Below are 24,642 nucleotides of genomic sequence, written 5' to 3'. Positions count from 1 at the left end.
GTCAAATTTAGAGAGACAGTGGAATGGAATTTGCCAGGGGTTGGGGGTGGGGTTATGAGAGTTGCTGTTTAATAGAAATTGGGGAAGATGAAAATATTCTGAAGACGTATGGTAGTGATGATCGCAGAGCAATATGACTGTATTTAATGCCAGAGAACTAGGTACTTAAAAATAGTTACAACGGTGTATTGTATGTTAGGTATATTTTACCACAATAGCATTTTTCTTAAAAATAAAATGGCTGGAAGGATGTTTGCAAAAGTAATGGCATTGTTCTTTGGGTGGTCAGTCTTTGTTTTCTTTGCAGTGAGCACACAATATTTTTATATTCAACGAGATCATCTTGGCCAGCTAGTGAATCATGGATTCATTGAGTATCTCTATTTCTGTTCAAATTAAGAAATGTTATGTATACTCAGAGCCCGCCCCGCTCCCCGCCCCCATCTGCCGCTAAGTGGTTCTGTCTGAAAAGTTTAACTTGGAGGCAAATGTCTAGTTCTTATTCCCCTTGCTCCTCTCTTTCCCACCTCAAACTTCCCAAGACTGGCTGAGGGACCGACACTGGCTATGGATCCTGCCACCTGGCTTAGTTCTCAGCTCCTATAGAGCATTCTTATTCACAATGAAGTGGACACCACTGCCTTCATGGAATGAAGAAGTGGACACCACTGCCTTCATGGATTGAGTTATTGGTACCATTTTCTGGCTGCCAGTGGGATTTGTGGGTATCTGGAGAGGAGGGGGAAGCTCTGGGGTTTATGGAACCCATTACAGCAAAGCTGCATGCCAGCCGAGCACTGGCAGAACAGGGAGCTATCCCAAGGACCCGTCCAGGGCTTCCTGCCCCTTCCCTCCCGACTCCGGAGCAAAGGTTGGAGAAAAGTGGTGTGGGATCAGGGTAGGAAGCAGAGATGATAGACCCCTTATTCAATTCTCAGCTTGAAGGCTACCTGTGGCAGGTCTTGGCTGCTCAGGTGCATCCCTTGCCAGGCCAGCTGAGGTCCCTTGTATTATTTTCTCCAATGCCCTTGGCTTTCTCTAGAGTGTTGTGTTCACTTACTTACCTGCATGTTTACAGTCGCTCTGCATTATTCCTCATGCACAATCCTGATCTGCTCTGTTGCTTCGTCACTAGATCCTGAAACAGTGCCAGTGTGTAGTGGGGGTTCAAATATATTTTAAGAATAAAAGAAGGACTGAATCAGTATGAGAGCATTGAGGAGTCAAGACCCAACATGTGTGCCCAGCCTCATGACAGCGCTGCCCCGAGCATCCTCTGAGGGCTGAGGATGATGGCCAAGTCTTCCTCATGGGCAAGAACCCAGGATCCAATGCTAGCTCTTGGACAGGAGGAAGTGGCCAGATGTTGAAGAACACATTTGGGCTCTACATTGGTTGTATACTACTGCATAACAAATCACTCCAAAGATTAGTGACTTAAAAAAGGAAATAAGTATTATTTTGTAGTTCCTGTGGATCAGGAATCTGCACAGAGCTTAGCTGGGTGCTTCTGGATGCTCAGTCTCTCATGAGGCTGCAATTGAGGGTCTGGGCAGCAGTCTCATCTGAAGGCACCACTGGGGGAGGATCCATGTCCAACCAAGCTTATTCCCATGACTGCTAGCATGATTCCTCTCTGGCTTTGATGAGTCCTATCTCAGTCCTTGCCATCTGGGCCTATTCATAGAACAGCTCACAGTGTGGCTTCTCTTAGGATGAGCTACCAACTAGAGCAAATGAGAAAGGGTGAGAGAGGGCAGTCCAAGATGGAAGCCATAGATTTGTAATAACCTAATCATCTGTTGCATTTGCTATTCATTGGAAGAGAGACTAGCATTTGTCACCCACTGCATACTCAAGGGAGAATACTACACATGAGGAATCTGGGATCATTAGGACACATTAGGACCCTTTGTAGGCTGCTGACCAGAAACTCCAGTACAAAGCTCAGGGGTGAACTCAGTTGTGCATCCCCCATGACTCAGAAACTATCACATATATCAGCACTCCTGGTCATTGCTAAACTCCAAAACAGTCCAAATGTTCATTAGCAGAGGAACAGGTACATACATTCATCCATACATGGAATCATTCATTCTGGGTACAGTGGGGTAATAATAAGTAAAAAATTAAAAAGAACTGTGTTGGCTTTGGTACTCTGAGAAGGAGACACCAATATGGGATTAGATATACACATATTTTATGAAGGAAATATCTGAATTATTACAGGGACAGGGCCCAAGAAAGGGGATAGAATGTCCAGGCCAGGATGCAGACCCCTGTCAAAGCGGGAGGAAGAGGGATGAGGTGGGAATTTAAAGACAGGTTTAGTCAGGCTATTGGGGGGTCCTCAAGCCAAAACTGCATGCTAGAGGAGGCCCACATCCCACAGGAATAGGCTGGCATTTGGAGACTTTCCATGCTCAGCCAGCGGCCAGGAGCAGCAGGCAAGAAGTGTGGCCTGGGAGCCGTGCATTTCCGTGGCTTCTAGGTAAGTCAGCGTGGGGTGGTAAATCTCAAAGACATAGTGGCGAATGGGATAAGGCCAGGTGTCACAGGAAGCAAGCAATAGGTAGAAGTATAAAATACACAAAACAGTAGACATTGGTCATGTCTAACTAAGGATGTACCAAGAGTGTGGTCGTGCATTTAATAATGGGGACACATCCCGAGAAACTTGTTATTGATGACTTCGATGTTGTATGAATAGCATAGAGTGAATGTATGTAAACCTAGATGGTGTAGGTCAACGACTTGACTTGGCCTCTTGATACAATCAAGAGATGGCATGAATGTGAGATGCATGAGGCTGCTACCAGGATAACATTTCACATTTTTCTTTTTTAAGGCACTGGAGATTGAACCTGGGGGGACTTTACCACTGGGATACATCCCTACCCCCACTTTTTTTTCTTTAGTTGTAGATGAACACAATGACTTTATTTATTTATTTATTTATTTATTTATATTTCATGTGGTGCTGAGAATCAAACCCAGTGCCTCACACATGCTAGGTGAGCATTCTACCATTGAGCCACAACCCCAGCCCCCTAGCCCTTTGTATTTTTTATTTTTATCTTGCTAAGTTGCTGAGACTCTCCCTAAGTTACTGAGGCTGGCTTTGAACTGGTGGTCCCTCTGCCTTAGCTTCCCGAGCCACTGGGACGACAGGCGTGCACCCTCATGCCCAGCTGGTGATGGGAACTTTTTAGTTCCATTGTAATTTAATGGGACCACAGTTGTCTGTGTGATATGTTGTTGACTGAAATATCACAGTGCGGTGCATGGCTACATAAAAACAGAAGAGGAAGTGTGCACTGAGCTCAGATTGGAGTTAGGGAGGGAGTGGGCAGGATTCCCCAGAGGTGATACCTGATCCAAGGGGAAGCTGGAAAGTCCAATGGGACTTTCCCCATAGACTGTGACCTTAAAACTGATAGAATGAGAGACAGGAGACATGATGAAAGTGCAGGTTATCACCTGCAGGCATCTGAGCTGTGCTGTCACCTGCTTCAACCCAAGAGGGGGAATGCCTGCTGACCACCTGTACACAGTGCCAGCAGAGCTGCTCTGGGTGATGGGCATGTCTAAGGCAAATTAGAACTTCTAGGAGGATGATGCGGATGACCATGAAAATGAGCTCATAAATTACAAGAGGATGATGTGTGTGGCAGCAGGTTCCCATTCACAGTACGGAGGCAGCAGTAAGTGGGGAGGAAACTGAAGGGCAGAGAGAGGATAGTGGCCCTGGGTTCTGACAACTGAACAGGAGTTTTCCCAGAGGGGCCAGTCCCATCAGAGCTAGTATCTACAAAGCTCTTACTCTGTGCCAGGCACCTGTTGGAAGTACCTCATAGATGTCAATTCTTTTAGCTCTTAGTGAAGGAGGCATCGTCAGGTCCCCACGTACCCAAGGCACACAAAAGTAAAGAATCAAGCTCATGTGGAAGTCAAGAGTCAATGGGAGAGCTGAATTGACCTGAGAGTCCCCGCACTTGATCATACCAGGTATTCCTACTGTCAGGGGTGACTTCTGGTGGGATGGAGATGATCAGAGCTGTCATAGGCTACGGTAAGCACTGCGAACATCATTCTTCATTCAATTCCCTCTGAGTGCTTCTCACTTTGTTGAGGAGCAACTCTCAATTTTAATGCTTCTGTGCCTTGAATGCTCTAGACAAATTGCTAAATCTCCCTGGTGGAGGGAATGGGAGGGAGAGAGGAAGAAACAGAGAGAGATGGAGGAAGACAGACATAGATTTGGGCAACACAATCTATGTTTTGTTCCAGTTCTCCTTATATTTGTAGTTATCTATTTATGGTTAGTGATCTGACTTTACATTAGAGATGATGATATGAAACTTTCTTTTGAAGTAGGAATACTTCAACAACGACAAAAAAAAGTCAATTTAAATACAACCTTTAAATCCATAATAAAGATTTGCTGTCTGTGGTGAAGGGGCCCTAAGAGGTCAATAGTACTACCCTAGCCTCAGTGTGTCCCCCCAGAGAGTCCCAGGGCTCTAAAGGGAATGGTGGTCTCGTTCCGAGACACCTCAGGCTGGTTTCATCTCTCACAGGTGCTGAAAGTGAGCATGGCCTGCCCATCTCTGATTCCTCATGATCACAAAGGGGCAGCTCCAGCTGGGCACAGTGGTGGACACCTGTAATCCCAGTGACTCTGGAGGCTGAGGCAGGAGGATTGTCAGTTCAAAGCCAGCCTCAGCAGTTTAGTGAGGCATTAAGCAATTCAGTGAGACCCTGTCTCTAAATAAAATGCAAAATAGGGCTGGGGATGTGGCTCAGTGGCTAAGCACCCCTGGTTTCAATGCCTGGGACCAAAAAAAAAAAAACTGCTCCTGGGAAATACGTAGGCTCTCCTAATCTACCCCTCCAGTCTTGGTTTCCATGTTCTTTACTTGTGTCTCTGGACTCAGGCTCTCTCAGGGTGTCACCTTTATTCCTGCAGCAGCAACAGGGTTAAAAAAACAAACCTTACCCATTACCCCACCCCGGGGGTTCTAATGGCTTTGCTCCATTAATAATTTAGTGAGGTGGACTGAACTGGATTGATTCTGCCCCAAATCAATAAGCAAATGATTATCGTTTCAGGGCACTTTGGGATGCTTCAGCAAGGCAGAGGGGAGCTGTCTGATTGAACATTGGAACTGCACTCACTACTTAGAGTTACTGCAGACAGAGTTATGTAAACCAAGGCATGCCCCGGGTGCTGACATTTTTATGGCAATAAAAGCCCTGTTTTTGGAATGGTGCTTTTATGACATACTTAGTATGACTGTTCCAGACCTATAATTTTAAAATTACTGCTGAATACTGAAGGTGAAATGATTTTACTGCTGATGGTCTATTAAATTTGTAGGAACCAGCAATGGCTTGCAGAGGAGCTATGGCTAGATGCACTTGGCTGTATGAGCACACTGCCAAGGATATGACTGAAGATGCGGCAGGGCTGGGTGGGTGGACTGTGGCTGGCTGTGCCTGGGTATGTGCTATGGTTTGGATATGAGATGTTTCCCCAAAGCTCCGGTAATATAATAATAATTATTATTTTTTGGTATCAGGGATTGAATCCAGGGGTGCTTAGCCACTGAGCCATATCCCCAGCCCTTTTTATTTTTTATTTAGAGATAGGGTCTTGCTTAGGGCCTCGCTAAATTGCTGAGGCTGGCTTTGAACTGGCGATCCTCCTGCCTCAACCTCCTGAGCTGCTGGGATTACAGGTGTGTGCCACTGTGCCCAGCTAAGCTCCTGTATTATTGCAGGAATGTTTCAGAGTGATTGGATTGTGAGAGCTATGTCATTCCATCCTAGTCTGAATGGACTCACTGGGTGGTAACTGTAGGCAGGTGGGGCATGGCTGGAGAAGTTGGGTAATGGGTTATGTCCTGAAAGGTGCATTTTTCCATGGTCCCTCCACATCCTCTCTTTTTCTGCTTCCTGGCCACCATGAGCCGAGCAGTTCTCCTCTGGCAGGCCCTTCCTGCATGACATTCTCCCTCATCTTGGGCCCACAGCAATGGAGTCAGCACACTGTGAACTGAACCTCTGAAACGGTGAGCCAAAATAAACTTTTCCTCCTCTAAGTTGTTCTAGTCAGGTGTTTTGGTCACAGTGATGCAGAGCTGACTAACACAGTCCACCTGGCTAGATGGCCCCTGGCATAGGCGCTGTCTGGCTCACTGGGGGCCTCTGCATACAGGGCGGTTGGATAGACAGTTGAAGGCCTTGCCCGGGAGTTCTCTGTCCTCTGGGCTGACTTCAGGGCTCTGGAGGTCCCTGCTACCCTGCCACCTGCCTCACCTTCCTGCATCACCTCCACCACGTGAGAGCAGGGCCCAGGTGAACCGGCTTCCCTGTAGCTCCTGTCTCTGGGTGGCGGGCAGGCAGCCCCAGGACGTGCCCACACACAGCTCCCCCACGGCCGCACGCCAAGCCAACGCCAGAGCCAGGCCAAGAGCAGCAGTCTTGGGGCCTGCCCACCACCCACGTCCTGCCCGGCCTTCTGGGCCTGCTCCTGGGGGCAGGACTCGACTCCCATCCACACAGCAGCCCCCAGGAGGACAGGCCTCCCTCCCTGTGGGTCCCATCCTCAGGGATCTTTGCAAAGGCCCATCCCTCATGTTCCAGGCCCAGCCCCCAAAGCCTCCCAGGCCTTCAAGTCTGCTGCCCAGCCCCCTGCACCCTGCAAAGCCCTGACCACCTCCCCACCTCGATGCTTGTCACTCTGTCCCTCCCTTGGGCTCTGCTGGCTTCCTTCCGTCCTGTCCCTCGGGCAGCTGGCTCCTGCTGCTGGGACCTTGCACTGAGGCTCCCTCTGGGTCTTCACCTGGCTGGCTCTCTTCCTCGTCCAGGGTTCAGCTCTACTGCCACCTCCCAGGGAAGGCCTCCTGAAGTGGCCCCAGGTCACTGCCCGGTTCTGCCTCACTGCAAGTTCCCCTTGTTCTCGCGGCCTCACTTCTGTGGCTGTCACCTGTCTTCCTTGCTGGATTGTCAGCTGCGTGAGGGCGGGGACCATGCCTCTGTCATTCTCAGCGTGGAAGGGGCCTGCCTCTCAGGTTGTGGGCAGTCTACTTGTGTTTGTCGACCTGTGGTGAGCGGAGCTGTTTTCACCTGCTGGGCCCTTCTGCCATGACGTGATGCCTCACCCTGGGCTCAGAGCAATTGAGTTGGCTGACTAGGGACTGAGACCTCTGAAACTGTGAGCCCCAAATAGACTTTTCCTCCTCTAAATTGTTCTTGTCAGGTATTGGTGTCACAGCAATGAAAAGCTGACCAAAATAGTATTTGGACACAGTAGAGTGGGCTCTCAGCTCTGAGCTTTCCTCTCCCCCCACTCTGGCAGACCAATGCTCTGGAAAGACAGAGGCCATAGAAAGCTACACCAAACCCCAAGTTTATAAGCAAATGTTATAGCCATAAATTTTGCCACATATTTTTAGAATTTTAATTTATTTTTAATTTTTATTGTGGTAGATTAAAAAAAATTTTTTTTCGTTGTCAATAGACTTTATTTATTTTTATGTGATGCTGGGGATCGAACCCAGTCCTCACACATGCTAGGCAAGCGCTCTACCACTGAGCCACGACCCCAGCCCCTGTGGTAAACTTTTAAAGATTTAAAATCCCTCCCATCTCTTTCTTGGCACTGGGGATAGAAGCCAGAAACACTACCCCTGAGCTATATCCATAGCCTTTTTAAAAAGGCCATTCTTGAATTCACGATCCTCTTGCCATAGCCTCCTGAGCCGCTGGGATTATAAGCATGTGCCATAATGCCTGGCTTGGGGTTAACCATTTTTAAGTGCACAGTTGGGTGGTGTTAAGTAGATTTACATTTTTGTGCAACCATCTGTCTCAAAAACTCTTTTCATTTTGCCAAAGTGATATTTTCCCCTCTTTCTAGCCCAGGTAGCCACCACTTCACTTCTTGTTTATATGAATTTGACTACTCTAGGAACCTCATTTAAGTGGAATTGTATGGCATCTGTCATTTTGTGGCTGGCTTATTTTATTTATCATAATGTCCTAAAGGTGTCTCCATGTTCTGGCAGGCATCAGAATTTCCTTTCTTTCCATGGTTAATAGTCCATTGAATGCTTATAGCACATTTGGTGTATCCATTCATCAGTGAGCAGACCACCTTTTGTCTCTGGTGAGCATTGCAGCTACAAACATGGGCATACAGTATCTGTCAAGGTCCCTGCCTTTAATTCTTTTGGGTATATACCCAGAAGTAGAATTGCTGGTCACATGGTAATTCCATTTTTAATTATCTGAGGAACGGCCATAGTGTCCTATAGAGTTCACTATTGACATTCCTACCAGCAAGAGTTCCAGTTTCTCCGCATCCTTGCCAACACTTATTATTGCGTATTTTCTCCCCAATAGTCATCCTAATGAATTCATAGTACTATCTCATTGTGGTTTTTATATTTTATCCAATTAAACCTCAGCTTCCTTTCTCCAGAGCCATTTCCCGTCATCTTGCCTCCCTTTTCTATCCTCCCACCACCTCACTTCAAAATTATACGACATTATCTCCCATTTAGACATGTCATGTCACCGGTTTTCATGCTAATTTCTACCTGAATTGCTATGATTTAAAATTATCATTGGAGAGATAAGGAGAGTAGCTCAGTGGTAGAGCACTTGCCTAGCATGTGCAAGGGATAGTAGTAGTAGTAAATTAAAGAAAAAAAAATCTTTGGAGAAACATGGATTTTAATATACAAGAGCAAAAAACCATTTAGAAGACATTGTCTTTATAAGACGGGATCTTATAAAGCATCCTAAGACAGTTTCTTCCGGAGAAGAAATGGCCAAAGAGATGCACACAGACCTTCTTCTCTTGCTGCTAGCTTGAGTGAGCAGCTGGTTCTGGGTGCCTGAAGTTCTCTCCAAGGGAGCCCTGGAGGCCTGGGGATTCATCACTATGTCCACATAGTGTGTGCTAGAGAGGCTGCTCCCAAGGCTGAGAACATTCCTCTGAACTATGTCTGCCTCTACCTCTTGGATGTCCTCTTGGTGGGACGGAGGAAGAGTAGAAATAGCTCTGGGAAGAGTGGAAAAGTTCTAGGGCCAGAACAAGTTGATGGTGGATAGAGGTTTGGACAGGTAGCAGGTAGAGCTGGTCACACAGGATCACACAGCTTAAGATAAAAAACTCTGAGGTTTCTGGAACACTTTCTGCAGGGAGTGTGATCCAATGTGCATGGTAAAAATGTGGGAGATGGATTTGGAGGCATTCTGTAGAACTTCAGGAGAGAGGAGACAGTGACTGGAAGAAGGGGGGCTGGCCTTGGTGATGGAAAGATATGTGCAGATGTGAGATACACCATGTGCACCAGCAGGTCTTAGTGATGGATTGGACGTAGAGAGATTGCAGTAAAAGTTATTGAGTCAGTAAGTGATGTGGTCATGAAATGATTTGGGAACAATAAAGCAGGGGCAGATCACAGGAGTGAGAGGTATCTGGTCTGCAGCTCTGTTTGGAACAATGAAGGGGTTACCCTCCTGGGAAGACCTCTGATGAACCAGGTGGTTGTAAGATCTCGTTTCATCTTCATTTGCAAAAGCCACTTCGACTTTTCACGCTTGAATAGATTCTAGCGATTTGAAATCAAGGCAAATTGATCCAGCTCAGGATCTTCTTAATTAGTATCCAGTAAGCAGTTGGCTGAGAGGCTTGAGTTTGCATCTATGGGGGGCAAATGATGGAGGAGAAGACCCTCCTGTGACATTGGCTTTCTCCATGTCAGGTGGGGTTCTGGGTGTGTGACTGGTAAGTGAGCAACAGTAGTGGCCTTGTTGTCTGAGAAGGCAGTTAATGTGGGATGCCTCTGTGTGCCTTCTCCTCTCTGCCTGCCCTCTTGCTCCTTACTTCTGGAGCAGATATTGAAGGCCTCCTGGGCCTATGGTCCATGCCTCAGGAAATGCCCGGGAGTGCGATGCATGGGAGTAAAAACAGGGCTTTGCTTCCTCCTAACTAGGAAGCCCAGCTTCCTGCTGGGACTTTTGTCCTGTATCTGAGCTCCTCCACTCCACTGCAATTCCCTCACCTGCCCTAGCCATCCTGTTGTTTCAGATCTATTATTTACATCACTCCTTTCCCAGTAGTTGGAAGGTTTTGGTGATGACTAGAAACCTCCTGAATACAACTCAAGCTGAGTTGTATTTATTGCGAACAGGGGGGATCCAGGTGGCTGTAGCTAGGACAGAGGAACACGCAGCAAAGACAGAGATGTCAGGGACCATTCGAGAAGTGGTGAGAAGGTGGATGAGGGAGAAGACCGGGCAAGGGCTACACAGAGGACCCCCAGCAAGCCCCTACCCGGTGAGACAGCCTCTAGATCACCTTAAGGCTATGTGAGAAATGGAGTGTCAGATAACCAGATCTCAGTATGTGCAAGGGCAAGGGTATACCAGGGAAACACTCACATGGGCACAAAATTTGAGTGCCATAAAACTCAATACTAAAAATAAACCAAATTTTAATGCAAATTTAGAAATACAAACAACTGTAAAAAATATACATGATGAACACAATGAGGAATTGATATAATGACCAGTTGTTTTATGATCCTGCACAACTGTGCAATGGGGACAGTAGTTTCCTTTCAGCCCTAGGTTCCTAGATATTTTGGTCATTGCTTGCTGGGTGGGTTTGACAGTGGGCTGTGAACAGATTGAGGAACATGAAGCTTTATATATGGTCATGTTTTATGATTGTAGAGTTTTTTATTAACCTTTCCAACTTGGTTCAACATATGGGATGATAACTTGACTATATAGGGCTACATTTTCCTTTTGTCTCAGGCTCCAATGGGACTCCCTGTGGCATTGGTCTCTTGATTCCTTGTATAACTTGCAATATGGACATTGAAGTAGGCAACATTCTCAAGCAGGGACAAAACTCCCTGCCAAGGGCCCTGTCTATGTCGAACCATTTTGTCACGTATAAATAAATGCCTGGTCATGGGTGGTTAGGGATCTGAGGAAATTCTGAAAGCAAATTACACGCAGGCTAGTGCTTTATATTGCAAGTCAGAAATGTGTCTCATTTTTTGGTTTTTAAATCCTTTAATACATCATCTAAGAAAAAGCCTGCTTTGGAAAAATCACCAACCGAATTAGAAGAGAGAACAAGACAGATTAAAAAAACAAAACAAAACAAAAAAAAAAAAACTAAGGGTTTTCCCCAAAACATCTTCTTAAAAATGCGGGTGAGACCCAGGTGAAAATGAGTAAGATACTGCGTCTACAACATTCACTAATCAACTATCCATTCGTCTCAACCTTCTCTCCAGAGTATCTCTGTGTGTGTGTGTGTGTGTGTTCTCTACTGGACTCAACTCCTTGGTTGATAGCTGTAGGATGGCAACCCCAAGGCTGAAAGGCAAGCGACCTCTCCATTCCTCAGTGCCTGTGAGTTGACTGGGTGGCCCAGGGTCCCTGAGAGGGGCTGGGCCTCTCAGGGTGCTCACCAATCTGCCCTCACAGGCTTTGCTTTTTATAGAGGAATCACCTTTGAGATGTGAGGGGGTGGGGCACTTGAGCGGTGGCAAACAAGCACAGAAGAGCACCAACAGGGACCGGAGGAAGGCAGGCTGAGCTCTGAGTCACCACGCACTGCCTTGCTTTCAGGACCCCTGAGCCGCTCTAGGCCGCTCTTTCTCTGCCACCCAGCGGCTCTCTCCCTCCCCTTCCCGGCGCCGCCTTCTTCAGCTCCGGCTCTGGGAGAGAAGAGTTCGTGGGCTTGGGAGACCGGGCGGTCCCTGACTGGGACGCGGGCGCCTTGCCAGCCTTCGGCGCTTAGGCTGGAGGGCCAGAGGACGCGGGACCGGGCCAGGGCTGCGTGGCGGAGCTGTCCAGCATCCCGAGGCGGGGCGTGAGCCCCCGGCCCGCCCCAGCCGCCTCCGCCCGCCCCGTCAGCGCCACTGCGGCTCGGCGGGCGCGTCACGTGGCTGGCGCCGCGCGGCCTCCAGGCTCCGGGCTCGGGCAAGGGGCCCGGCGGGAGGACAGACAGACCCACGGAGGCACCATCGGCGGCACCCGGCCGGGCCGGCTGGGCGCGGCGCGGGGCGGTCCGGGGGCGCCGGGGCCGGACAGGCAGTGCGCCGCGGGGCATGGGTGCTCCGGGGGCCCCGGGGCGCAGGCCGGCCTCGGCGCGGCACCCAGGGCTTGGGGGCAGCGGCGGGCAGGGGTCCTGCCTGGCGGCCGCCGCTGACCCCCTCCGGGGCCCGTGACGCCGCGGCCGATGTGGCCCCGCAAGCTGCGGGCCTGCATCGCCGCAGCACAAAGAGGCCGCCGGAGCCGCCGCCTACAGCCCGGCCGCAGCAGCAGCGCGAGCCCCAGCCCGAGCCTGAGCCGGAGGGCAGGAGGCGGCGCCCGCGCGCGGCCGGCCCCGGCATGGACAAGCGGGCGGCCGCGGGGCTGGAGGGGGCGCCGGGCGCCCGGGCGCAGCTCGCCGTCGTCTGCCTGGGTGAGTGGGCCGCGCAGGCCTGGAGGGTCCGGGTCCCCAACCTCGCAGCTCCACGCCCCCCCCCCCCCGGCTGGACCTCTGCGCCCGCCCAGCCGGCGCTATCCGGGACCCGGGCTGGGGTGGCTCCTGCTCCCGAGCCCTCTCGGCCTGCTCGGGCCTTAGGCCTGGGAGGGCGGCTCCAGCGCGTAGTCCTGGCCCCTGCCCGGCTCCGAGTAGCACTCTGGCGCCGGCGGTGAGCGGCGCACAGGCGGCGGATTGGTGCAGGAGACGGGTCCGCCAGGGTCTGGGGTTGGCAGCAGCAGCTCAGCCCCGCCGGCCGGCACTCAGCTTGGTGGCGATCTGGGCCTCCAGAGCTGCTGACAAAGGCCCCCTGAAGAAGGAACTGTTTCCTGCCAGGAGTTTAGGCGGGGGTGGGTGCTAGCCAAAAGGGGACTCAGGATGCGGGGCCGGGGGAGGATTCCAGAGAGAAGGCAGCTGTGCGAATGACTCATTTTCCCTTTGTGTCGTCTCAGCCCCATCTCAGCCCCAGCGGGTGGGCCTGTTCAGCACAGGATGGCGAGTTCCTGGATGGCCAAAGACCTGTCCAGGCCTGGCACCTGGGCCAGGGCTCCTTTCCTCCTCAAGAGTTTTTCTGTCCACTTTTCCACGACCCACCTTGCGCAGAGGGGAAGGAAGGAGTTAAATGCTCAACTCACATGGCTCCTTTATTTACCTCCATGAAGGAGGAGGGAGGCCCTTAGCAGAGCTGAGGGTCATTAAGGGACAGGGTGATGTCACTGATGAGGGCTCTTTAACCTGACCAGTTTGCTGAAACGACTGAAATGACAAAGTGAAGAACAATTCCATTGGTTTTAAGCTGTATCCTCCTCTGTCCCCTACCAATCAGGGGGCTGTCCCCCAGCTGTGTGAGCTGGTCTTAATAAGGGACATAACCTTCAGAATGTCCACCTCTCAATTTGGCTGTGATCATGGGTTCTGGGTTCTGCATTGCTGTGTCCCCTGGTGAGCAGTTCCTTCCTGCTCAGATATGGGATATGGCTCTGCCTGGCAGAGTCTGGTTGTCCTGAAGTGGCCCAGGACAGGTGACCAGGTCTGCAATGACCCTCCAGAAATGCTCCCTGATTCACTGGCATCTTTGATGGGGGAGGGAAGCACTCTGAACCCCAGGAACTTAGGTCTGCCTTCCACTTTATCTGTGTTCTCTTCTGGGCCTGAGACCCCCCTGATCAGAGCAGTAGATAAAATCAAAAGAACCTTATGGAGGTGGGTACTTGAGGGGGTGGCAGGATAATTCTTTATTTTCCCTCTCAAGGTCAGAGTGGCTCAGGGAAGAGGGTCGCTGTTCTAGATGAGTGTCCCTGTAAGATGGGGATAATTAAAACTTCTTCCCTTCCTTTTCTGGCTGCTGGGTAGGTGACGTGGCTGAACCAGGTCTCTGTGATGGGTAGCCCTGAGAGGAAACCCCCTAAGTGATATGATGTGGTGTGACGGCACCAGACTAGCATGTTGCTCTCTCTGGCCATGGATGTGCCAGGTCTCTTTGGGGTCCTTGCCTCTATGCATCCCAGCAGAACTAGGGGTGGAGCAAAAGCCTCAAGCAGAACCCTGGGCCTTGCCCTGTGAAAGGGACCAGCCTTGGGTTCAGCTGTGTTGTTCTATGCCTCCGCAAGGCCTGCCACTGGCCCAGAGTAGGTGCCTGGGACCCTGAGGGCCACTATGCCCTTCTGACCCCTCTTTATGTCTCCCACAGTGAACCTCTTTCTCACGGGAAAGCTCAGCAGTGCAGTTCCAGCTCTAGGTAAGTAAGCGCTGTCTTCCTCTCCTTCCATTCCCTCTGGGTTGTTGACCTTTGAGGACCGGCCGTCAGATCCTAGCTCCACCCGGCAGTCTGCTGGCCTCTTATGGAGAAAATCAGTTCTTGTGAATCTTTTCTCCATCATAAAGGAGTTCTTAGGTGTTGGGCAAGCTTGAACTTCCCTGAGCCTCAGTTTCCTCTTATGTTAAATGGATGAATAAAGGTCTACATCAAAATATGGTCTTTATATTAAATATGAACCAATAAGGCAAGACACTCACCATGGTGTCTGGCATGTGTGGCTTATTACTACTGGCAAACTACCAGCACCCTGTGCAACTGACAGATTGTGCCTCCTGTAGGCCGTGGGGTTCCTTAGGGCCCTGAGATGCTGACCTGTGTTAAAATAATGATTCAACTTACAGAAGTAGGACCGAGTGATGACACAGAGAAACCAAGACCATTGGTAGAATTTTTGACTCCTCACGAGAGATGGGGACATGCCGTACCACACAGGGCCATGGGGGATTACTAGGTTTGGGAAAGGAGAGGCCAGAGCCTTTGTTGGGGTTTCCATGGGAAAGTCAAGGCAGACAGAGCAAACAGCTCAGGACAGGCCATTTTGAATAATCCTGGGGTCATGGGCTGTAGGGTGGTCTCTAGCTCCTGGTCCTGGGTCCTAGAATGCATCAGGGCTGGGGAATATGGGCTTGGTGTGTGAGAGGCAGGTAGAAGGCAGGTGAGGGCCTAACCTGGGATCACTGCACAGGAAAGGTGAGCATCGGGCTGCTGACTTGCAGGAGAGAGATCGACTTTGGCCAGTAGTACACACAGGATGCGAGGAGCACATTGAAGGCTCCGTGCTGGCCTCCTGCCTGTCAGTGTGGGTTGGTCATCCAGTGGCCATCTTAGGGCTCTGGCCTGGTGCCTAGCATAGCAAAGACTGTCAGGAGCAGGAGGGGCAGCCAAGAACATCTATCCTCCATCGCTGAGGGGTTGCCAGGGATTGGTGAATGGATAAATCCAGGCCTTTGTGGCCCTCGCTTCCATTCAGAGAGTTCTAAGAAAGGACACGAGGGGAGCCTGTACTGTAATTGATACACCCTGATAAACCTCACCATCTCTTACTCATTCCACCTATATACAGGCATCTTCAGCAAACCCTAAAATGCTTTTCAAGTAAGGACAGGTATTTGCATTAAAAACATTGGGTCAAAGTTAACTCAAAGTACTCAGGGAAGATGTGTGATGCCCAATCTGGGACCCTGGACTTGCTTTTTGTCTGCTGTGCTGCATGGTAGGGCAGGAGCTGTTTGAGGTTTCTAGTTCTGCTCAGGGGACTGGCTGGCTACAGAAACCCATTGAGCCTGGCTCAGGTATTAGGAACTCTCAGGGGGAGGTACCCTTGCTGGCTGCAGTCACAGGGATAGGAAGGTCAGGGCACAGAGGCTGGTCTGCCTGCCCGTCTCGAAGACTTGGCTTCTGCTTACCTCCTAAGTTTCTCTGCACCTGAGCTCCACACTCTCTGCAGCCACGTGTCCACTGCTGACCTGGGCTGGCCCAGGGCCTGGCCTTGCTCAGCACTGACCAGCCTAGTCCTGCTTGATGTCCCAGCAGAGAGGACATCCTGGTCTCCTATCCCAGTTTTCAAGAAAAGATTGGCTTAGCCAGAGTCAGATGTTTGTGGTCAGGGTAGAGTAGGAGAAAGGGACAAGAAGGTTTCACATCTCACAAACATGAGCCCCAGGCCAGTTCTTCTGCTAACGTGGTGGGTAGGCATGTTGCCCCAAACATATCTGCCACATTCAGGGTTGGAAAAGTGATGCTTCACAGAGAAGGACCACTCATGGAGCTTGGGGGAGAAAGACACCTGTCTGGGTCTTCATGTTTGGTTATTCTTAGCTTTTAAGATCTTGGGCCCGAGCAGGGTCCACATTGCTCAACTCCAGGGGTTGCTGTTTGCACATCAGTTCCCATGCATGGTGCCCTTGGTGTTGTGATTTGTACACACAGCTTGTGTGGTGATAGGTGGTAGTGTGGGACCCTAGCTCTGATCCCTCCAGCATTACTACCAGCTTCTGACTGACTGAGGCTCCCCCTTCCAATAATGTTTTGGACTCTGTTTTTGTAGAACTTTCTCTGCTGTTCCTATTGTGAAGGAGACCGACCACATCAGGAACCACTCCCCCAGCCCCTTCTCAGAACTGCCCTGGGCTCAGATAACCTCCAGGACCCAGCTAGGCTGCCAGGAACCTCACAGGTTTTTGTCCCTCAGTCTCTGCTCTGCCCCAGGTATGCCAGGGACTGACTGGATCAGAGGACCCACCTCCCACATCCCCCAGAACCCAGTGTGGCCCCAAGAGGTGAGCCTGGGCAGGGTTCATGCTGCCTGACACTCACCTGACGACTTCCCGGAGTGTCTGGGGTGGGTCTCCAAGCTCCCTGTCATCAGGTTACACAGATGGGTTGTCCAGAGTATCGATCTCACCTCTGGAAATCAGATCTGCAAATTGTGCTTCATCAGTTCTTGCTCATGTCCTCTCAGGAGTATTTGACAACTTTTGGGCCAGGAAAAAAGGACACTGTCCTTTAAAGTGCCCAGTCATCTCTTTCCCACTTACGCGGGCATCGAGAGCAGAGGCAATCTTCTGCCAGAGTGAGGTCAGCTCAGACATTCCTCTCTGTGTGCCCCAAACACCCCTGAAGCCCTCTCCTGCATTCTCTCCCACCTCTCCTCTGTCAACCCACCCTACGGACCCTCACTTCCTGGAGAGTCCCCTTCCCCACTGATAGGCCCCCCATCACTTAAATCATCCCACTGAGACAAGCAACATACACTGATTCCATTTTACTGACAGACAAGCTAGGCTCAGGGCAGAATATTGACGCTGGGATTGGATTCATGACCTTATCCCTGTCTGGCCCCGGGCCCTGGGGTGGTGCAGTGGGGTGCGATGAGGCTGCCTTTACAGAGACAGAGCTGGAGGACCCCCATCTGAGCTGGGGGCACCCACCAGGTCCATGGCCAAGTGGCATCCAGTCAAGAGTCCCTGATGGAGCTCCAGTTCCTGGAAGACCCCAGCCTCCCTTCTGCTCCACACTCTGTCTGCACCAGGCTGGGCTGGTGGCTGCAGACACCCTCCCCCTACCCGTGACCCCCTCTGGAGAAGAGCAGACAGTTAACAGAGGGCCAATGCCCTTGATGCCCCTGACGTGGGGATTTCTGGGGAAGTGCTGGGGGCCTTTGGAGTTGAGGCCATCTGGGAGGACATGTCACTGGTATTTTGTGGAAAGCTAGAGCTTGGCAGGTACTGGTCCAGTCATCCGGACAGGCTTCCCAACCCTTGAGCGAATGGCCAGCCACAGGGGGTAGCAGGGAGATGTATTCTGGCTACGGCAGTTGGGAAGAGACTGAAGTGGCTGGTGACACTGGAGGGGCCTGGCTTTCCTTGGCCAGTGTGGGCGAGATACCTGGCCTCTTATTGACCTGACAAGACGAGTAGGTCTCTGTCTATCCCCTGTGGGGCTGGGGCAGCCCTGTCCTTGGAGCTGAGAATAAAGATGAACAAGGGCTATTTCCTGCCCTTGCTGACCCAGAGGCCTGGTGCTCTGGTTTAATGTGCTCTAGAGACTTGACATGGGAGCAAGCTGTGCCCTCAGCCTTGCTGGGCCCTCCATTCTCAGGCACCTCCTTTCTAGCACCTTCTGGAGAGAGAAACCTTCCCAGGCATCCCAGGTCAGCACTCAGGTCTCTGGGAGTTCCATGTGACCAATGGCCTCACCCATCAACAGGAACTAGGCTGGGGCTGGGGGTCCCTCACACTTTTGGCTAAGACCTGTTCCATTTGTTTAGTGCTTGTCTTCTTGTCCTGGGAGTGGTCACGTGGCTCCCATTTCCTGGAAAGGGAGGAACCTGAGGCACAGAAGGCTGTCTCCCAGGACCATGTGGAAGCACCAGGTCCAGGGGCACTGGCTTATAAACTTGCTGAGCTAGGACTGTTGAGGCTCTGATGGCCTTATGGTGGCCAAGCTTCTTTAGGGCCAAGGGTGGCATTTCTGTTCTAGCCTTTTTATGCTCTTGTGAGCAGTCAGCGGGGGTGACCAGTTTGCGGTTATAATGTTGGATAATCTGGACCCCGCGGTCATGACTGGTCCCGAGCAGAAGGAGCCTCAGCTCACAGCTTGTGCCTCAGCATGATGCTCAGTGGGTACATGGATTGACCACTCAGTGGTCCAGGGTGACTGGCTATGTGTGGCAGGCTCCTGGGGTCAGGGTGTTAGGCTAGAGCATCACAGCCCTTCCATCTTGTGGAAGCCTGTCATCAACCCATTCTGGGGAGGAGAGGGAAATCCCTGTCCTGGTAGATGCTAGGGAGGAGAGGTGGAGGATGGGGACTTCACTGGGGCAGCCTGGGAAGGGCGTCTCCGAGAAGGGACCTGGGACCTGACAGCTGAAGCTGAGCATGAAATAGGAGAGTAGGGAAAACCCTTCAGGGCTCAGCAGGAGCAAGATCTCTCCATGTGCAGCACCAAGGGGCTTGGGGTTATGGGAGCCCTGAGGCTGATGGGTGGGTGAGTGAATCTTGTGCTTGTCCCAAGAGCATGGAGTGTAGGGAGACCAGAAGGCTTTCCTTCTTACTGCAGCTGCCCCATTTGGGGTCCCAGAGAGTCTTGCTGAGGAGGTAGAGAGAACGTGGCTTCTGGGGCAGAGTGGGATTAAGGGGGGGGGGTCACTTGATCATCACTTGTTTCTCTGAGCCTCCGTTTCTCCATCTATAAAATGGATCTTGCGTTTGTCCCAGATTAGATCAGATAAACTGACATGGTGCAGGCTTGAGGGCACTGTGAGAAGGTGCGCCAAGTGTATAGGCCCACTGCCTGGCCCTGGGAATGCCTGGGTATTCTGTACTGCCCCTGCGGTCTGGTGTCTTCAGGCTGGGTGTTCTCAGCTAGCAGGTGGAGGCTGCAGATAATGAATCAGTTAAAGGGAAGCCAGTAGTGTGGTGGGCTCCTCAGTCACACTGGCCAGTGTGCTGCTCTGTGTCGATCCTGGACATGGCATACAGTTGACACTTTATAAATGCTTGTTGGCTTAGGGCTGGCTGTGAGAGGCTGAGCTCGTTAAGGACCAGAGTGAATCCTGACTCTGTCATTCACTGGCTGTGTGGCCCTGGGCAAGTCATTTATCCTCTCTGAGCCTCTTTCCTTCTCTGGTTATGACCTCTACCTTCAGTGGCTTTCCATGTGTACTCAGGGTAAGACCCCAGCTCTGTATAAGGTGCACTCAGCCCCAGCCTGTGTTTCCAGCCATCCTGGACATTGCTGCCTCCCTTAGGGCCTGTTTCATAATCGTCACCAGGCCTTCTGTATAAGTCATCTGCATCCCTCCCCAGCCTGTGAGTTCCACAGGGCAGGGCTTTTGCCTGCCTTATTCAGCATGCCTATCACTTTTGTTTGGTACAGAGTAGGTGCTCAGTGAATGTGAGCAAAGCCCCTCTCCTCCCAGGGCTGATCTGCATTCGGCAGGCCCCAGGAAGGACAGGCAGGGGACCCCAGTGAGATGGCTGGTAAGCCTAGCAGGCCTAGGGTGCAGAATTCTCTCTGAGCTGAGGCCCTGAGGCAATGGTGCTGCACTTGCAGGTGCTGGTTGCCAGGGGGAGTTGGTGGCTCACTCTCAGCCCTCTCAGAGACCTGGGCTTTGGCATACAGCATGGGATGGGCGCTGTGCTGCCCCAAGTCCAGGAGAACCTTCCTGGACCTCCCCCACCCTCACTACTTCTATGAAGTCTTGAGCTCATGGCCGGCCATGGCCTGGCTACCCTTAGCTGCACTTGATGGCACCACGGGAAAGACCTGCGCTCAAGCACACCCCTGACCCACTCTCCACCCAGATGTGGGGTGGGCACTTCTCAGCCTCCTCTCCTGACAGCTGCCTGCAGTGGGAAGCTGGAGCAGCACACAGAACGGCGCGGTGTCATCTACAGCCCTGCCTGGCCCCTCAACTACCCACCAGGCACCAACTGCAGCTGGTACATCCAAGGCGACCGTGGGGACATGATTACCATCAGGTAGGAGGACCTTGAAGGTGTTGGGGGCAGTCAGTGTGGGACCTTACATGCTGGGGGAGCATATGGACAGATGCGTGAGTGTGCACATGCGTTTGTGGACTTGCACAAGCCCATTCCTGAGCAGGCATCAAGGACCTGTGTGTGAGCACATGCACATGCATGAGCCCATGTCTGTAGATGCAGGGAGCGCATGCATGAGGTGTCTGAGAGGGCACGTGTGACCATGTGTGCGCCTATGTGAATGCACATGAGCATGTGAGCATGCCCAGTTCCCTGGGCCTCTGTGACTGGGTGTTCCAAGCCAGGTCTCTTGTCCTGAGCCCTGGGAACTGGTGGCCTGATCTGACTGCCTCTGAGGTAGCAGAGCTATCCCCTGTCCTGCAGGGGTGGCTTGAGGCCAGGCTGGCACAGAGCCCAGATCACAGTTTTCCCAAGGGGCCTGCGGTGGTCTCAGCAGGGAAGGGAACCAGGCAGGAGCTGTGCCCTTGAGCTGCAGAGATGTGCAGAAGGAAACGAGGGGTGGGAACAGATAGCGGCACTGAGGAGCTGGAAGGCCTGGCTTGAGATGGCCATGGGGACATTTAGTTAGGGGGTTACTGTGGGTTCCATCTGCTGTTGTTCTCCTAAATGCCAAAGTCCAGACACCCCTGGCACCCCGCTGCCCAGGGCCCAGTTACTCCACAGCTCCCAAAGACAGGGATGTGAAGGCCTTGAACAGGGGCTATCTTGGTTTCTGTGCCTCAGTTTCCCTATGACCACAGACCATGGCTCCAGTGCCAGGGTTCCTCCCTAGGTGATTAGCTGTCACCCAGCTGCAGCACTGGCCCTGTGGGCACAGCCTTATCTTCAGTGCCTGTCTCTGGGAGTTTGTGCTGGGTCTGTTCCAGTTGACCAGGTCTGGGAGGGATGGGGGCCCTTCTGCCTCCACCCTTCAGGGGAAAGTGTCTAGGTGGCTCCTGACCCTCCCACTGTGGCTTTGGGCTGGGGTGCTGTGTGTGTGATGGAGGAAGACAGGGAGCTGCAACCAAGTTGAGTGTGACCGATGCTGTCCACCGATGTCATTCATGATTCTTTGGACCTCTAGGTGGGGACAGGACTAAGAGTGGAAGAGTAGGCAGTTTGGGAGACAGAGGGCAGGGGTAGTGGGTGGGGCAGGCTGGCCATTGTTGCTGTGAGTTCTGGCCTGACCACTCTGCCAGTCCATGCCATCTCTGCCTGCCCCACCCATTTCTGTGGTTCTGTCTGTCCCTGTAGTTTCCGCAACTTTGATGTGGAGGAGTCCCATCAGTGCTCCCTGGACTGGCTCCTGCTGGGTCCAGCGGCCCCGCCTCGACAAGAGGCCTTCCGGCTCTGCGGCTCTGCCATCCCGCCGGCCTTCATCTCTGCCCGGGACCATGTCTGGATCTTCTTCCACTCAGATGCTTCTAGCTCTGGCCAAGCCCAGGGCTTCCGCCTCTCCTACATCAGAGGTGATGCCAACCAGAGATCAGGGTGGGGACAGCATGGAATGCTCAGTGTTTGGCTCCTGGGTTGGGGCAGTGCCCTCTACTCCTTGCAGGGTTCACTCTGACCAGCCCTGTCCATCTTAGGATGTGGGTGGGACTGTTAAGCTGCTGCACCAGAACCTCTCCAGGTCACTGACCCCACTTCACAGACTTGGCCCCTCAGCCCAAGGTCGGGTCAGAGAATGAGCCCACTTAGGAATCCCAGTGGCCTGGCCCTTCCTGGCCCCAGCTGCATTGGGGGGTGCTCCTGTCCACTCTTGGCCCCAAGCCCCCATGCTGGAGGGGGGCTCTGCTCTCCCCTAACTGCCTCCTGCTACCTCCTTGCCTATAGGGAAGTTGGGCCAGGTGTCCTGCCAGCCAGATGAATTCCGCTGTGACAACGGCAAGTGCCTTCCGGGCCCGTGGCAGTGCAACACTGTGGATGAGTGTGGAGATGGCTCTGATGAGGGCAACTGCTCTGCCCCTGCCTCTGAGCCTCCAGGCAGCCTGTGCCCTGGGGGCACCTTTCCCTGCAGTGGGGCACGGTCCACGCGCTGCCTGCCTGTGGAGCGGCGCTGCGACGGCACACAGGACTGCGGCGACGGTTCTGATGAGGCTGGCTGCCCGGACCTGGCATGCGGTCGGCGGCTGGGCAGCTTCTACGGCTCCTTCGCCTCCCCAGACCTGTTTGGTGCGGCCCGCGGGCCCTCGGACCTTCACTGCACGTGGCTGGTGGACACACAGGACCCTCGCCGTGTGCTGCTGCAGCTGGAGCTGCGGCTGGGTTACGACGACTATGTGCAGGTGTATGAGGGCCTGGGCGAGCGCGGGGACCGCCTGCTGCAGACGCTGTCTTACCGCAGCAACCACCGGCCGGTGAGCCTCGAGGCCGCGCAGGGCCGCCTCACTGTGGCCTACCATGCCCGCGCCCGCAGCGCCGGCCATGGCTTCAATGCCACCTACCAGGTGAAGGGCTACTGCCTCCCGTGGGAGCAGCCGTGCGGGAGCAGCAGCGAGGGGGATGACAGTGGCACCGGAGACCAGGGTTGCTTCTCAGAGCCACAGCGCTGTGATGGCTGGTGGCACTGTGCCAGCGGCCGGGATGAGCAGGGCTGCCCCGCCTGCCCACCCGACCAATACCCCTGCGAGGGTGGCAGTGGCCTCTGCTATGCACCTGCTGACCGCTGCAACAACCAGAAAAGCTGCCCAGATGGCGCTGACGAGAAGAACTGCTTCTCCTGCCAGCCCGGCACCTTCCACTGTGGGACCAACCTGTGCATTTTTGAGACGTGGCGGTGTGACGGCCAGGAGGACTGCCAGGACGGCAGCGATGAGCACGGCTGCCTGGCCGCTGTGCCCCGCAAGGTCATCACCGCTGCCCTCATCGGCAGCCTGGTGTGTGGCCTGCTGCTTGTCATCGCCCTGGGCTGCGCGTTCAAGCTCTACTCACTGCGCACGCAGGAGTACAGGTGGGTGCCCCTCCGTGGCTGGGGCCCTTGGTTTCCCTGCTCACCATGCATGCAGCTGTGGGTTTGCCCAAGGAGGCTCAGGCCTTCCCGGTGGGCACTGCTGGGTCTGGGCAGCACATTTTCCAGATGGAGGGGCAGAGTCCCTGAGTCCTGTTGGGGACCACCAGGAAGTTGGCCAGCCCTGCCATACTTCCCTTCTGTCCACTGCTTTCAGGGCCTTCGAGACCCAGATGACGCGCTTAGAGGCCGAGTTTGTGCGGCGGGAGGCACCCCCATCCTACGGTCAGCTCATTGCACAGGGTCTCATCCCACCCGTGGAGGATTTTCCTGTCTACAGTGCATCCCAGGTGAGCCTCAGCAGGCGTGACCCAAGACCAGAGGACAAAGGGCCAGGAAGGACAGCGTGTGGGACAGCCTGGTCCAGGGGTCACAGAAGGGGGAGGTGAGACCTGGGCTAGGTGACCTAAGGAGACCCCAGCCAGGTAGAGGGGGTGCAAGTTGGTCTTGGGTTCCTTGGGGGTGTGCTGACCTCTGCCCCTAAGTGGCCACTCCCTTAGCTGCTGCCCCACCCTCTAGGCCTCGGTGCTACAGAACCTTCGCACAGCCATGCGGAGACAGATGCGCCGGCACGCCTCCCGCCGGGGCCCCTCCCGCCGCCGTCTGGGCCGCCTCTGGAACCGGCTTTTTCACCGGCCACGGGCACCTCGGGGCCAGATTCCACTGCTGACTGCTGCACGCACATCACAGACGGTGCTGGGAGACGGGCTCCTCCAGCCTGCACCTGGGGCTGTCCCGGATCCCCCAGCATCCCACACAGACACAGGCAGCCCCAGAGCAGCTGGGGATGGACCTCCCAGTGCCCCTGGCCATGCACCAGAGGTGGGAACTTCAGTGTCACCCCCGCCCTCCGGCCTGCGAGACCCAGAGTATGGGCCTGTGAACAAGGACAGAAAGGCCTGTAGGGAACCTCTGGTGGATAGCCCGGCCCCTCCGGACACAATTCCTGAGCCCTGCTTGGCCCAGGACCCTTACCCCCAGGCTCCCACTGCCAGCAGCACCTCAGACCCCCACTCCCCAGAGCCACTGGAGGTCTGCAGGAGCTCCCCACCACCCTGCTCCCCAACACTGGAGGCCAGTGACGATGAGGCTCTGCTGGTCTGCTGACCCACAACACACGCTGGTGACCGCCATAGCCCCGCTTTGTAACCAGGGAATACACAGTCATTTCTACCCTGCCTCCGCGTCCTTTCTTGCAGAGCGAAAGGCCCACCAGCAGCCCCATTGGAGGGTCTGGGCCCTGAGCCAGCAGCCTGCATCAACTTGG

The 24,642-nt window shown here is 53.3% G+C and overlaps 1 protein-coding gene across 1 annotated transcript; it reads left to right on the top strand.

The window, feature by feature from the left end:
• The first annotated feature begins 12,017 nt into the window (after nt 1-12,017).
• Nucleotides 12,018-24,548, top strand: Lrp3 (LDL receptor related protein 3). Its single transcript, XM_046447951.2, has 7 exons — nt 12,018-12,502; nt 14,253-14,300; nt 20,227-20,365; nt 21,620-21,834; nt 22,202-23,318; nt 23,533-23,665; nt 23,895-24,548. The coding sequence occupies exons 1-7, from the start codon at nt 12,430-12,432 to the stop codon at nt 24,480-24,482; spliced, it is 2,313 nt and encodes a 770-aa protein (XP_046303907.1). The 5' UTR covers nt 12,018-12,429; the 3' UTR covers nt 24,483-24,548.
• The last annotated feature ends 94 nt before the right edge of the window (nt 24,549-24,642 follow it).

The sequence above is a fragment of the Marmota monax genome, unplaced genomic scaffold (genome assembly GCF_021218885.2).
Source record: "Marmota monax isolate L192 unplaced genomic scaffold, Marmota_monax_Labrador192_F-V1.1 WCK01_AAM20220418_F8-fsc00101, whole genome shotgun sequence".
NCBI classification, from domain to species: Eukaryota; Metazoa; Chordata; class Mammalia; order Rodentia; family Sciuridae; genus Marmota; species Marmota monax.
The sequence above is the reverse complement of the archived record's forward strand: the minus strand, read 5'-3'. Positions and strand labels throughout refer to the sequence as shown.

What these genes read in the sequence shown, in the direction of transcription:
- Lrp3 (XM_046447951.2), top strand. Translation starts at nt 12,430, where the DNA reads ATGGACAAGCGGGCGGCCGCGGGGCTGGAGGGGGCGCCGGGCGCCCGG. An exon ending in CCGCCTCTCCTACATCAGAG is followed by an intron (nt 21,835 to 22,201) that starts GTGATGCCAACC and finishes CCTTGCCTATAG; the next exon opens with GGAAGTTGGGCCAGGTGTCC. An exon ending in CTGCGCACGCAGGAGTACAG is followed by an intron (nt 23,319 to 23,532) that starts GTGGGTGCCCCT and finishes CACTGCTTTCAG; the next exon opens with GGCCTTCGAGACCCAGATGA.